We start from the raw sequence: 14828 nt of genomic DNA, 5'->3' as shown, positions 1-14828 counted from the left end.
GGCACAGCACTACCTACTGCGCAACTGTGTCTCCCTACATTTAGTCATTTAGCAGACATTTCTGTCCAAAGCGACTTGATTTGCACAATTCTGTCGTGTGGCGCTGCCAAGGGGCAAGGTTGAACTATATGATTAGACATTAATAAAAGTGAGCGATTGCTCCATATTTTTATTTTCTTATTTTAAATGATCGTCTATTAGTCTCAAACAATCACCGGATGTGATTTTGCAGGTAAGAATTCACCAAGCTTGAACTTTTCAATGCAGTGAAATGCGAAACTAGTCGTTCTGGGGCCTCATGTATCAACGCTGCTTACTCACAAAAACTTTGCGTACACCAGGTTTCACGCTCACGTTTGGATTTACTAACAATGAAATTAATGTGAGAATGTGTGTTGGTCCGCGCCAACTTCATGTCTGGTGTACGTGTATTTCTTGTGTGTGTTTTTTTTTTATTTCTATTGGCGACACCTAGAGGCAATTATGTTAAATTGCACACTACAAAGTTTGGCACCAACAATGCATCCTGGCAACTGGTTCTTTCCAAAGGGAACTGGCAGACCGCTTGGTGTTAAGCCAGTCGTCTTTGAGCCGTGCAAAGCCAGCTGTATGGGACGGGATCATCTGCATGTCTAGCAGGTATATAAAGTTTCCATACCATGCAGTTGACCAGCCAAACATAGAACTAGTAACTTCTTCTTCTTCTTCTTCTTTGGCCTTAGTTCCGTATGGTTGCGGGGTCGGCTCTTTGGAACAAGTCCTCGACTTGTCCATATGATAACGACTTTTTTACACCTTCCGGCCGGCCTGTCGTCTGGGCCTGTCACCCTCATACACTCACAAATTACGGACAATTTAGCCTACCCAATTCACCTGCAGCATGTCTTTGGACGGTGGGGGAAACGGGAGCACCCGGAGGAAACCCACGCGAACGCAAAGAGAACATGCAAACTCCTCACAGAAATTTTCTTATTTTAAATGATCATCTATTAGTCTCAAACAATCACCGGATGTGATTTCGCAGGGAAGAATTCACCAAGCTTGAACTTTCGAATGCAGTGAAATGCGAATCCAGTCGTCTTTTAGCCGTGCAATGCCAGCTGTATGGGACGGGATCATCTGCATGTCTAGCAGGTATATAAGGTTTCCATACCATGCAGTTGACCAGCCTAACATTAAACCGCAATTGGCAGTGATTGCCGGTTTTCCCAATGTGATCAGAGCGATCGACTGCACGCACGTCTGAAGATGAATTTGCATATGTGAATCGGAAATATTTCTATTCAATAATTGTGAAAATAATATGTGATGCTCAAATGCGATTGGCCAGCTAAAATGCCGGTGGCACTGCCTTAATAAGAGCAGAGGGGTGCTGCTATACCGCCCAACCAAATTGTTCCTCTAATACATCTGTGTCTCCTACAGACACGAATACTACTCCAGACAGTAAAGTGTTGCTCACAATTGAAGCAACTCTCTCCTCGAAGGGTGTTAGTTCAGCATCCCATGTTCCCCTCCACAGTTTGACGGTGCTCTTAACCTGCACCTTTACACCAGACCATTTCTTTTTTAATTCACTCACAGTGCGATGTTCAGACCTCACTGCGTTAACTGCGTCAGCTAAACTCTCCCACTCTTTTCTTTTTTTTTATTTTTTTGGTTATTAATTCCGGAGGACAAACTGCAAATAACACAGTTTTTCTCTGGTCTACCTCTGATAGGAGCACCTCCCGTTCACATTCTGTTAAGTTTCTCTTCTTACTTGCTTTTGCCATTGCTTTTTCGTTTGGTTTTGCCAAAGTGAATCATTACCATACAAACTATTGAGATTATCTAAAACTACTTTGACAAATATGTGTATATTGGAATTTAGTTTTTTTTTTTTTACTGGTCTCACATTATTAGGGCTGTGTAAGCATTATCTATTTTGCATAGATATAAAAATAAGTTGAAATTATTGCGTGTTTTATGATATGCTGTAAAAAATTTTAATGTTTCTTATGATTTACCACATATATGTAGACATTACATGAAACATTAGGTCATGAAAATTGACTTAAAAGTCCTGGAATTTTTGTTGTGAAAATGTGTAGGAACCCTGTATCTGTTATTATTTATTGAATATCAATATAGAACAACTAAAATTAAAACACACATTGCCTAAAACCAACAGTCACATTTTTCTTATAAAAAAGTGACAATTAATAATTTGTACTTTTGGATACAAAATAAATTTTTTCATTGTTTTTCATATTAAAAGAAGAAAATAAGCAGTATCTCTTTAAAATAAAATAACTCTTGCATATCCTGTAAATAATATTTTAGACAGTGCATTTCTTGCATCTTCTGTAAACAAATATATTAATGTAAGCAATAATTTGAATGTGGCGAGGCAGTGGCGCAGTAGGTAGTGCTGTCATCTCACAGCAAGAAGGTCGCTGGGTCGCTGGTTCGAACCTCGGCTCAGTTGCCGTTTCTGTGTGGAGTTTGCATGTTCTCCGTGCCTTCGCGTGAATTTTCTCCGGGTGCTCCGGTTTCCCCCACAGTCCAAAGACATGCGGTACAGGTGAATTGGGTAGGCTAAATTGTCCATAGTGTATGAGTGTGTGTGTGGATGTTTCCCAGAGATGGGTTGCGGCTGGAAGGGCATCCGCTGCATAAAAAGTTGCTGGATAAGTTAGCGGTTCATTCCACTGTGGCGACCCCGGATTAATAAAGGGACTAAGCCGAAAAAAAAAAGAATGAATGAATGAATAATTTGAATGTAATTGGAAATATGCTGTCTCAAGGCATCTCTGGCACAGTTCACAATCACATCGTCAATTTTGTGCAAAGTAAAGTTCAAGAATGGGTCCATCATCTTACTTGACCAGAGATCAGATGTGGCTACAAAGTGGTCAGCAAAAGGCTGATTTGTACATCTGCATCGAGTGATCAGCGTGACCAACAGTGCTTGCCTTGCGCGTAGCTGTGCATTGCTATACTTCAGCATGCTGTATGTGTTGCTCTGTAGTAACACTTCTAAAACACTAGCTGGCAGCAAGTTTTTATGTTCCTTTTTATGTGTCGAGTTTCTTCATGGGGGTTTAGCTTTTTCTGAATGCTGCCTTAATGTATGACATCCTAAAACTTGCTCATTCAGAGGCGGGAACAGGCAGACGTGGGAAAACTTTAATCATAAGGTAAATTAAAACAGCTCCTCTAAGTTTCAGTTTGATCAACGCTATCAAACTGACCAATCACAGAGCTTGCATTAGGCGTCTTCACCACATTTAGTTACATTTTTGAGAGGTGCATGGGTATGTGACCGTGCGAAGGTTGTGCTGGACCATACGTGTGCTCTCAATGTAAATCAGCCTTAACAGAGGGGGGTCACGTGACTCCACACAAAATAATTAATAAAATCGACCTGGGAAAATTAAATCAATTATAGGTTCTAAATTTCGATTTCGATTATTTTTCAATTAATCGCCCAGCCCTAGATACTAAAGTACAAAATATACAGAATAATGAAACAAAAAACTTTGTAACTAGGCTGCATATTAAACATTCAAAGTCTGAGCCCAGGGCGTCACAGCGGAATAGTGGGTAGCACGATGGCCTTACAGCAAGAAGGTCGCTGGTTTGTGCCTGGGCTTCGTCAGATGGCATTTCTGTGAGGAGTTTGCATGTTCTCCCAATGTTCACATGGGTTTATTGTATTAGCTAAATTAGTTATAGTGTATGTGTGTAAATGCAAGAGTGTATGGATGTTTCTCAGTGTTGGGTTGTGGCTGGAAGGGCATCCACTGCATAAAACGTATGCTGGATAAGTTGGCAGTTTATTCACCTGTGGTGACCCCTGATTATTAAAGCCGAAAAGAAAATGAATGAATGAGCCCAAACCTCTCATAACAACAAGAGAACAGTATTTGTACATAGGTTCAGTAAGCTGAAATCTGTTTTAATGAAAATGCTAACTGACTTGAGGTTCATTTATAACAGCGAGTGTAGTGGACGCTCATGTTCAACCGTATGCGTGTATGTAGAGAAAGGATTATACCAAATCGTATATTTCTATTGTTTTTCTATGTAAACGAAGTTTACGGATATGCATGACCACTTGCATCTTCTGCACTACCTCACACACAGGTACCAGGTTTTTAGATGCGAGCTTCTGTGTACCAAGTTGACAACAGCAAAATGGAGGAACTATTACTTTTAGCATTTTTTAGATGCTAAGATGTGTTCTTTGTGAACTGCTGCTAAGTTGTTGTGCTGATGTGGTCTTTTCTACCTTACTGCAGTGACTTGACTGAGTACGTTTGTCGTGGGAGTGCAAGAACCGCTACAATAGAGTATACCGTTACACCCCTAGTTTGTTCACTTCCTACTAATGTTTAATCGCTGCAACCTTTAGAAATCTAATGGTACATTTACATAACAACGATTTAGACAAAAATTAAAATGTTTTTCCCCTTGCATTTAAAAAAAGTTTCACGTTTACAAGACGTTTTCAAGACAATCTGCATTTACACCTCTGAGAAAAGGACCAAAAATACTGTATTACATATGCCAGGCCAGTATTTGATGCTGTTACCTTGTTAGTAAACAGTACCTGTTGATGTTGGTAGAATCTAAACTTTTCAAAACTTTCGAAAACCAGTTGAAGCTTCGCAATTGAATAATAGAACAATTGAACATTTGAAGTTTCGCGATTGAATAATAGAACAATTGAACAGTTAAAGCTTCACAATTGAATAATTGAACAGTTGAAGCTTTGCAATTGAATGATTGATCAATTGAACAGTTGAAGCTTCACAATTGAATAATTGAACAGTTGAAGCTTCGCAATTGAATAGTTGAACAATTGAACAGTTGAAGCTTCGCAATTGAATAGTTGAACAATTGAACAGTTGAAGCTTCGCAATTGAATAATTGAACAATTGAACAGTTGAAGCTTCACAATTGAATAAATCAACAATTGAACAGTTGAAGCTTCGCAATTGAATAATTGAACAATTGAACAATTGAACAGTTGAAGCTTCGCAAATGAATAAATGAACAATTGAACAGTTGAAGCTTTGCAACTGAATAATTGAACAATTGAACAGTTGAAGCTTCGCCAATGAATAACTGAACAATTAAACAGTTGAAGCTTTGCAATTGAATAATTAAACAGTTGAAGCTTCGCAATTGAATAATAGAACAATTGAACAGTTGAAGCTTCGCAATTGAATAAATGAACAATTGAACTGTTGAAGCTTTGCAATTGAATAATTAAACAGTTGAAGCTTCACAATTGAATAATAGAACAATTAAACAATTAAGCTTCGCAATTGAACAATTGAACAGTTGAAGATTCGCAATTGAACAATTGAACAGTTGAAGCTTTGCAATTAAATAATAGAACAATTGAAGCTTCGCAAAATGAAGCACATACTTGGCACACCAGGTAAACATACATTAGAATTGACTTGTTTAAAAATATTGCAATTTTTAAATTAAACATATAATCTATAAGTGCTTTTAGCTTATTATAAGTTTAAGTGTCTGCATAATATGCATTCTTTTATACTTTTTAAGGCTTTTATATATTGTTTGTTCCATAGTGGGCACTTCTAAAATGTCCAATAAGATACTAATCCCTATTATTAACTATTATTTCTTTTCAATTAACAAATGTCTTATTAAAACCTATACAAACTTGTAAAACTGATCTGAGATCAGGTATAAACTATGAAACCTGATTTGCCACTGGGGTGAAAATGAACAAACTAGTGTTTATAGATAGTTTTCTAATTTTGATCTCCACTGAATGTCTGATGAGAGTGTCTTGACATAATTTTGTGTTGTGATGCTGGTAGGGTATCTGAGCTGGAGGAGTTGGGAGAATTATCCCCATGTTGGGAGAATCTCAGGCGGCAGATTGTAACACAGTACCAGAGCATCCTTCTGTCCTATCAGGACACACGGTCAGACCTGCAGGACTACAAAGGTCAGTCTGTACTTTAAGTTTGCCGGAGGTGTTTCTGTTTTGTTATACATAAATCTCTTCAGAAGCTTCAGATATTCAGTACTTAAGCACAAGATCTATGAAAACAGAAACATATGATGAATGAGCTTCAAAGATGTTAGACTACATTAATTGTCTGTCTGGGATTTAAAGTTTGATTTAGGATTTCTAAACAAATTAGCTTTTTAAATAAAAAAGGGACGTAAATTCTAATTTTGCACTACTTTATTGCCAATAGTGAAATAGTTACTTGATCTAGCTTGATTGATATAATAATTATTATCATCAATACCTAAACTAATCACTACCCTAATAACTTTTAATAAACTGCAAATTATGAGTTTATTAAGGCAAAATGCATAGGTAATGGTTTGTTAATAGCAAGATGTGTGCCTTAAAAAAAGCAGAACCAACAAAAAGAATGCAAATATAAATAAGCCTAATTTGCTTGAGGTCAGTTAAGTTTATTTAAATCATGTTAACTTTAAAGCACTTCAAGGAATATAACACTCATATTACTCATTCAGTCGCTTAAAATAAACTAGAAGCTAAAGTTTGTTAACAAACTTTGATGTTGTCTTGAGAAAGCCAAGGTGACTTTGACAGGACTTCGACTTTATGTAAACATGTCTTGCCATATTTTGTTGAATATTTAATGCTTAAAGAGCCCATATTATACATGAAATAGGGTCATATCCTGGTTGTAAGGGTCTCCAACAACAGTCTAATATGCATGCAAGGTCAAAAAACACTTTCATGGTCTTATAATCTGCATTTATTTTTAGCTAATTATCCCAGCGACTCCTGTATGAATCGTCCAGTGATTCATTTGTTCCCAAACCCCTCCTTAGCGCGGAGCTAATCTGCGCTGATTGGACCGATGACAGTCTGTCGCGATTGGTCGACTGCCTTCAGTCAGAGAGGGAAATGGCCAATAGCTAATCAGCAATTTAAAAAGTAATCACAGTTCATACACGCTCGATAGTGTAGACGTGGATTTTAGCTGCCACACTATGGCGAGTGGATAGTGCCACGGATAACCGAACGAAGGAGACAGTCGTGTACTCGCCATACCACACACACACAAAAACACACACACACCTCCGGATGACAACGCTCCCGCTTCCGCCCGCACCCGCCAGGTTTTAGCCTGAGAACCCGCTCCGTTTTCTGCCCGCCGCGCCCGGTCCCGCTAGAGCGGAGAACACAACCAAAAATCACCCAGTATACAGTCCAGACAGCCAAGCTTTCTGTATAAACACACACACAGCACAAAGCTCGTTCGTTCGTTCGCTCTCTCTCTCTCTCTCTCGCTCTCTCTCATACGCGCGCGTGCGCACTAACACACACACAAGCACCACGCAGACTCTCTCTTTCTAATTCGCATAGCAATATCCGTGATATTGCTAGACAGCCCGCTCCCGTCCCAAATTAAACCCGTTACCGACCGCTCCCGCGATTTATTCGGAAATTTATTCCCGCGGCTGTCCCCGCGCCAGATTTCTGCGGCGCGGGAATAAATTTCCGAATAAATCGCGGGAGCAGAACTCTAGCACGGAGCTCCATAAACAAACAGCACGCGTCGCGTTTTTAACGTGACTTTGCACGCGATAAGATAATATATCCAGTTAACCTGATACAGTACACGCGGTTACAAGTAACAAATCACAACTAAATACATTTGCAAGCTAGAGTAAACGAGGCAACAACTTTAACCGCACGTACTTACACTTGAGAAATGGAAGAAACCCATCCTGACGTCCATCAGTTACTCTTTACTGATCCTTCCTTTAACAAACTCAGATGAAGTATTCTTTGTAGCATGTAGCTTCCAGAAGTTTCCAACTGCTGATGTTTCATCTTTGGGTAGAGACTCAATATAATGTCCATCTGCAGTGTTACTTCAATCGACCGGCATGTTTGTGTGCGTGTGTTTGTGGGTGTGCGTGTGTTTGTGGGTGTGTGTGTGTGTCTGGGTTTCTGCGTCAGAGGGCGGGGCCTCAGGTTTGAAATCTCCCGGGTTTGCGCGTGCACGTGAATAACTTGGTTTCATTCGTACGTCATGGCGAAACACCTAATGAGTCGGTATCAAGGCGACTCGTTTGAAGCACTATGAGTCGACTCTTTTATAGATGAATCAACCGTTTTAAACACTGTATTCTTACAGATTTAAGCCTTAGCTGGATACTTCACTTCACTTAGAGCTGTGTTACACACTACATGGAGGGGAATTTTCAAAAACCCATAATATGGGCTCTTTAAAATGTTTTATAGTAAAACTTTATGTCTGAAAAGATATACCAACAAACTGCAATACAGAACACAGCTCTAAGCCAAATTTTTGGCTTGCAGCATTAAAGCCCTAGTAGGAGAATACATAATAATAATAATAATAATAATAATAATAATAAATAATATTTTAGATAACAATGACAAATGAAAGTTTTATATGACCAACAACACAGTGGGTATTAAAACGGTTGGTAGCTGTTTTTGCCCCATTGACTTCCATTATAACCACATTTGATGGTGCATAAATACACAATCTTTGTTTTTATTTACTCCATGTAGTTCTGAGAGCTGAGATGCATATTTTGATTTTCTCAGACACATCAAGGTTAGTGTGCAAAAGGTCACTCTCACACATACACACACTTTAATTTGCCGTTATATTCCATATAAAATCCAGAAACTACGCTTTTTTGCACAGGCCTATCTAAATGGTTATCTGATGATCAGCATTCATTCATTTTCTTGTCGACTTAGTCCCTTTATTAATCCGCGGTCGCCAAGGTGGAATGAACCGCCAACTTATCCAGCACGGTTTTACGCAGCGGATGCCCTTTTAGCCGCAACCCATCTCTGTGAAATGATGATCAGCAGTAAAAATTTAAATTTCCCTCCAAGAAAAACTACTAACAATCAAAAAAGCATAATTAAATGGTGTCTTGTTTTTGGAACAAAAGACAGGGGTTTGGAAGTCAATGCAAGGCAAAAACAGCCACCAACAGTAAATCAGGGAGAACAAAATGAGAATCAATCAAAAACAATGCATCAAAGTCAATTTTGTTTCACATGTCCAAGACTGATCAAAGGTAAAAAGAAATCCACTTCACAATTACTTTTTCATATTGAAAATACGGCACTGTGTGTGTTTTTTTTCACCAAATCAGTGAGATTATTTATATATTTGGTTATTAATTAAATCCTGTAATTTTCTAAGCAATTTAGTAGTTTTGATCGGGATTGAGGTTGATTTAACAGATTTTTGGGAAAATTTTTTTAAAGAAATATTTATTTTATGTATTTTTACAGCAGTTTAATTTAGTGGATGTTTTCATCCCTAACATAACAAAAGGGTAGTACATTTCCATAAAAGTATTGTTGAGTTTGTTTGTTTTTAATTCAGAGTGTTTTCTCAAAATATGTGTCAAAATAAGATTTGTCACCAAAAATCATTCTGCTAGCTGAAACAAAAATAATGGCCAAATTAAGACACAAAATCATCCTAGAGTGGATAAAAACATCCCCAAGAGCATAGCAGGATAAAGTAAAATTTTTCTTTATTAATGTACACACAGCACCCCATATTGACAGACAAATACAGAATTGTTGACATTTTTGCAGATTTATTAAAAAAGAAGCACTGCAATCTATTAATATTAGTGCTGTCAATCGATTAAAAAAATAACTAATTAATCACACTTTTTTTTGCAATTAATCGCAATTAATCACATTTAAAAGAGTAAAACTTGTATTTTTGGCTTATCAAATGTAAAATTAATGTAAACCCAAGACAAAACTATTTAAATTTAAAATATAATTGTTTATTAGAATTGTTGTTTAACTTGTAACACAGATTTCTACATGTAAACAACATACCCACAATAAACCATTAATATCCTGGCTTGAAAGCCATATTTATTACAGAAATAAAAACACAGGCATTTTAGTGTCATTTGAATTTCAAAACAATTAATGCCAATTATGAAAAAAGTGATTTCTATGTTTTATTCTAAGTGGACTGCAAAAAAATAAATAAATACGGGCATTGCAAATATGAAATACGAACAATTGTACTCATTGAAAAGTTGTATTGCTGATAGCTAAGAAAATTAATTATAAAGTAGAAACAATGTTGCTTAGTCCTCCTTTACATTCAGCGAGTTGCTTAAACCGTCCAGTCTGTTGACATTATCGGGGACAATGTGGACCTTTTCTTTTGAATGATGTGAGCTGAGAGTGAGAACAGTCTCTCACAAGCAGAATCATTGAATCAGCATATGCATTTTGGTGCCTAATTTTGTTGCCACTGGTGCTACGACAAGGACGTAAGAAGCATCAAGCGGTACATCAAAGGCATCCGCAGGTTGTGTCATACCAAAGGCTAATTCTTACAGGTACTTTGGTCACACCATCTTTAAACATTTAAACAACTTTGAGGGATTTGTACGGCAATGTTTAGGCAATGTTTGTTCTTGTTGCTAGGAAGTGTGTGCACATAAACAGACACACACACATAAAACGCACACAGGACAGTGCAGCCAGTGAGCGACTGCCTCCAAGATTATTCGACACGCATGATCGGGTTCATCAAATTTGCTTAAACTAAGCATTTTAAAGTATGGCTGTATTTCACTAGGATTCTGACATGGCAACGTGAACCAGTGGCTTTACAAAAGTTGTGTTAAAGGGGGAAACACGTCAAATTTAATGAAACATTTAAGGGCGCATGGAATCATCTTAAAGGCAGTCTTTGACAGCTTGCGACATCATCTGAGTTTCACTAAGTACATTTACATGGACACCAATACTCTGCTTTTAATATGATTAAGATAATACTCTTAATAAGAGTCTACCATGTAAGCAGTGATTTTTGATTACCTTAAAGGACCAGGGAGTCACAAAATGCGGGGGTTTGGCATTTGGCATTTGGTTTCAAATTCAATTAAAACAAAAGTCGAAAGATTAAAAATGATACATACGAAATTAGATGAAACTTTGGAGGAAACGCTGGATAGCTGGTAATGTGACATTAATTGTTTATACTGAAACTTTCCTTCTAAAAGTGCTTACTTGGTCTTATCTATATTTCTTTGCATGTTGAACACACGTCGACCACAACAGAGGAAAAAAAACTGCAACTGCATTAATTGCGTTAATTTGTTTTAACGCGATACATATTTCAAATTAATCGCATGTGTTAATGTGCTAATTTTGACAGCACTAACTAATATCAATGCATAGACAACATAAAATTAATTATTTAACTTTATAGAGTTTGAGTTAAACAGGTGCTTTTACATGTACTTTAAAAACTTAAACAATTATATATCAAGATACAAAACACTTGAAATACCATATTTCATACACACCATCAATTGTCGTCGATTTCTTACTTAATTAACTGTTTCCAACAGAAAGCATGCAATTGTCCAGATTAAATCTAACCATAAGTTGAAAAATATGATTAAGTACCAAAACATATTTGTATAACAAGCAAAACAGTGCATACAGACCTGTTGAATTTATGTACAGTATTAAAGGCTAATACTTTGAGTATCTGTGAATAAATTACATAAAAGTCATCCTTTACTTTACTCTTTCAAGGCTTAGGTAGTTTAATTATAGTATCTAGTCACAGTATCTAGTTACCCAAAACTATTCTATTACTATACAATATATACAAAAAATACTGTACAATTCTATATAAGATTCACCAGTAACCTGAATGACTAATAATAATATTAATAATACTAATAATATTTTTTTTATTAAGTAGATACTTGAATAACAGTAAGTACATGGCGTGAAATATATTGTATAATAGTATAATCTGCTGGTTTTTAAACATGCAAAATAATAATGGAATACAGTTATGTGACCAACCATAACATAAGAATAGTACACCTTTTTACTCCACATGAATGATAGAGTGATGTCAAGCGATTCTTTCTATCTCTGTCTCCTACAGGTCCGTCATTTAAAGCCAGTAATTTGAAAGCAGAGAGGAAGTTGGAATTTATGCCCACCAACCTCCACGTGCAGAGGATGAGGGTTCAGGATGAGTCTGGCTGTGGTTAGATCCTTTTTTTTTTCTTCTTCTTTATTTTATTCTGTGGAATTTCATTAGTCATCCTCTGCGTTTGGACTGCTTTTGTCACTTGTCACTTTTATACCACTTATGTTCCTGTCCACTTTGGTGTATGTGAGTGAATCCTAGCCGTCCGTAGGAGGTGTTATTCAGCATTTAACAGTTAGATAAGCTCACATACAGACGTTTTCATGCATTCAACACAAAAATACATGTGGACATTAGCTGTTCTTTTAGATTTGACCCACAGTCTTGCTTTTACAATTCCTGTAGTTCTATTGGAAATAGTATAATATAATAAAATAATGATAATAATATAGGTAATACGAGATGCAATATTCTGTTTTATTGGTTAAATTACTGTAGCTTTGTGTGCTAATTATAAAAGTCTTTATAATTTTTTATACTATATATATATATATATATATATATATATATATATATATATATATATATATATATATATATATATATATATATATATATATAGTTGGAGACAAAATGATTAGCCCCCTTATATTCTTATGTTTTTTTTTTTTTGTTTTTTTTTTTTTTGATGTATCTTTCTTAATAACTTATCCAAAGAGCACCAACACATCAGTTACAACTGAAGCTCTTTTTGTTTAATTTGGAATTTTTACATTCTAAATATATTCAAATAGATAACAGTTAGGTTAAATAGTAAAAAATAGCTGTAATAGTTGCAATGTAAAGGCTCGTACACTCTGGGGCGCTTTTCGATTGCGTTTATCGTCAGCATCTCTGGAGCTCAGCCACAGTGATCTTGGGGTTCTTCTTTACCTCTCTCACCAGGACTTTTCTGCCCTTGATAGCTTAGATTGGCTGGACATTTAGGGATTGTGGAGGACACTGTGCTCTTAGGAACTTTAAGTGCAACTGAATTTTTTTGCAACCTTGGCCAGATCTGTACCTTGCCACAATTTTGTCTCTGAGCTCTTCAGGCGGTTTCTTTGACCTCATGATTCTCATTTGCTCTGACATGCATTATGATCTTGTAAGGTCTTATATAGGCAGGTGTGTGGCTTTCCTAATTAAGTTCAATCAGTATAATCAAACACAGCTGGACTCAAATGAAGCTGTACAAAGAGTAAAACATCTAAGGGGGTCTGAATACTTTCCGTACCCACTGTAGATCTGCATGTACTATTGAATAATCCCAAGAAACAAACTACTCTAAGTCAATATTAAGAACTTGCTTTTCATCAGTGTAGTTTATTGCTTACACTATGTATTCGTTATTCATTATGATTGTTTGTGGGAAGTGTGAACTGGCTATGTGTATGTGTGTGTTTGTTTGTTGATCTAGATCACACCTATGATGTGGTGACGATCGGGGCCCCTGCGGCTCACTGTCAGGGCTTCAAAAGCGGTGGTCTACGGAAACTCCTGCAGAAGTTTGAAGAGGCAAAGAAAGTGTAAGTTGGCCTGGTTTTGCAAAACGTAAACCATTTCCTGCATGTGTGTGTATGCGTCTGTATGCATGTGAAGCAAAAGCTATCATGCTATCATTATTTGTGGTGATAAGCTAAGCCATAGACAGCATTTTTTGATGCATATCTGTTTGGCTAACCAGCTGTCTGGTATTGTTTTACCTAAAAAGATTTGATCAGTTTCCGATATGCTTTAATATGTGTAATATATTTGTAATATATTTGTAGTTCACCCAAACTAAAAATTCTGTCATTATTTACTCACCTTCCACTTAGTTAAAAACTTATTTGACTTTCTTTCTTCTGTTGAACACCAGAGAATATAGTTTGGGGGAAGCTGGAGACTGGTAATCATTGGTTTCCATAGTATTTGTTTTTTCTACTATGGAAGTCAATGGTTAAAGGTTTTTAGCCTTTAATATTCAACAGAATAAAGAAAGTAAGGTAATGTTTCACTTGAAGCCGGGTTCATAAGACTGTCATTAATCATTTATAATCATGACTTGACACTTCATGAAAAACAATGAGATTTTATGCTTGACTACACTGTAAAACCCAACTGTCAACTTTATTAAATGAATTAAGTGTAGTTCAGTCAGAATTTACTGAAGGTTAAATCTACTAATTTGAAAAGAGTTTTAAACTTAGTGTTGAAGGTAATGAGGAAATTAAATATCTCATTACTTCAACTTAAATGGAGTAAGTTCACAGTACTCATATAGATTATTTTTTAACTCAAATGGTTTGAGTTGCCTTAACCTATTCGGTTTTGCAGGTCGTTAAGTGCCATTCACTCAGTTAAATCATATAAAATGCGATTTTGGATTGACAAAACTCAATACATCTTAACTTGTCATAAATCCGTCATAAACATGATTGTCATTAGGTCATTAAAACTTTCAGGAATTTTATAACTGCAATTTATTTATTTATTTATTTAGTTAGTTATTTTCAACTACAGTAATACATTTTGAATTTCTCATTAAAATGTCATTAAAAATGATTGACTTTTACTTATTAATTTTAAAGACAAATTCGATTTGTTCCACTGAAAGACAAATGTGCGGAAAAATATAACACAATTATAATAGCCTTATTACAATCATGTTTATGACAGATTTATGACAAGTTATGTTGTCTTGGTAATGTCAATGTCAAATATGATGTATTTGTTTGTCAAGTTATCATAACAAAGACATCACAACTTTTAAAATGACATAACTGAAAGAATGACACTTAAAGGTGCTGTATGTAAGTTTTTGACTCTTCTAAAGCATAAAAATACCAC

At 36.2% G+C, this 14828-nt stretch overlaps 1 protein-coding gene and 1 long non-coding RNA gene across 43 annotated transcripts in view; one reads left to right on the top strand and one right to left on the bottom strand.

Annotated features, from left to right (window-relative positions):
• The window catches only part of inpp4ab (inositol polyphosphate-4-phosphatase type I Ab), a 141893-nt gene that overhangs the window by 58945 nt on the left and 68120 nt on the right, over window positions 1-14828 (top strand). For 38 of the 42 annotated variants that reach the window (XR_012407457.1, XM_073953397.1, XM_073953394.1 and 35 more), the window contains 3 exon segments: window positions 5847-5977; window positions 11970-12074; window positions 13417-13525. Coding sequence is in view for 37 of the 42 variants with exons in the window: in XM_073953397.1 (XP_073809498.1) it covers window positions 5847-5977; window positions 11970-12074; window positions 13417-13525 (345 nt within the window). In the remaining 5 variants the exon portion in view is untranslated. 42 annotated transcript variants of the gene reach the window in all.
• The window catches only part of LOC141386203 (uncharacterized), a 111585-nt gene continuing 103826 nt past the window's right edge, over window positions 7070-14828 (bottom strand). Inside the window, exon 3 of the long non-coding RNA XR_012407708.1 lies at window positions 7070-8251. This is a non-coding gene — a long non-coding RNA (uncharacterized lncRNA). The remainder of the gene's footprint in view (window positions 8252-14828) is intronic.

This window comes from Danio rerio, chromosome 6 (assembly GCF_049306965.1).
Source record: "Danio rerio strain Tuebingen ecotype United States chromosome 6, GRCz12tu, whole genome shotgun sequence".
Lineage (NCBI taxonomy): Eukaryota > Metazoa > Chordata > Actinopteri > Cypriniformes > Danionidae > Danio > Danio rerio.
This window is presented reverse-complemented; position numbering and strand designations above follow the sequence as displayed.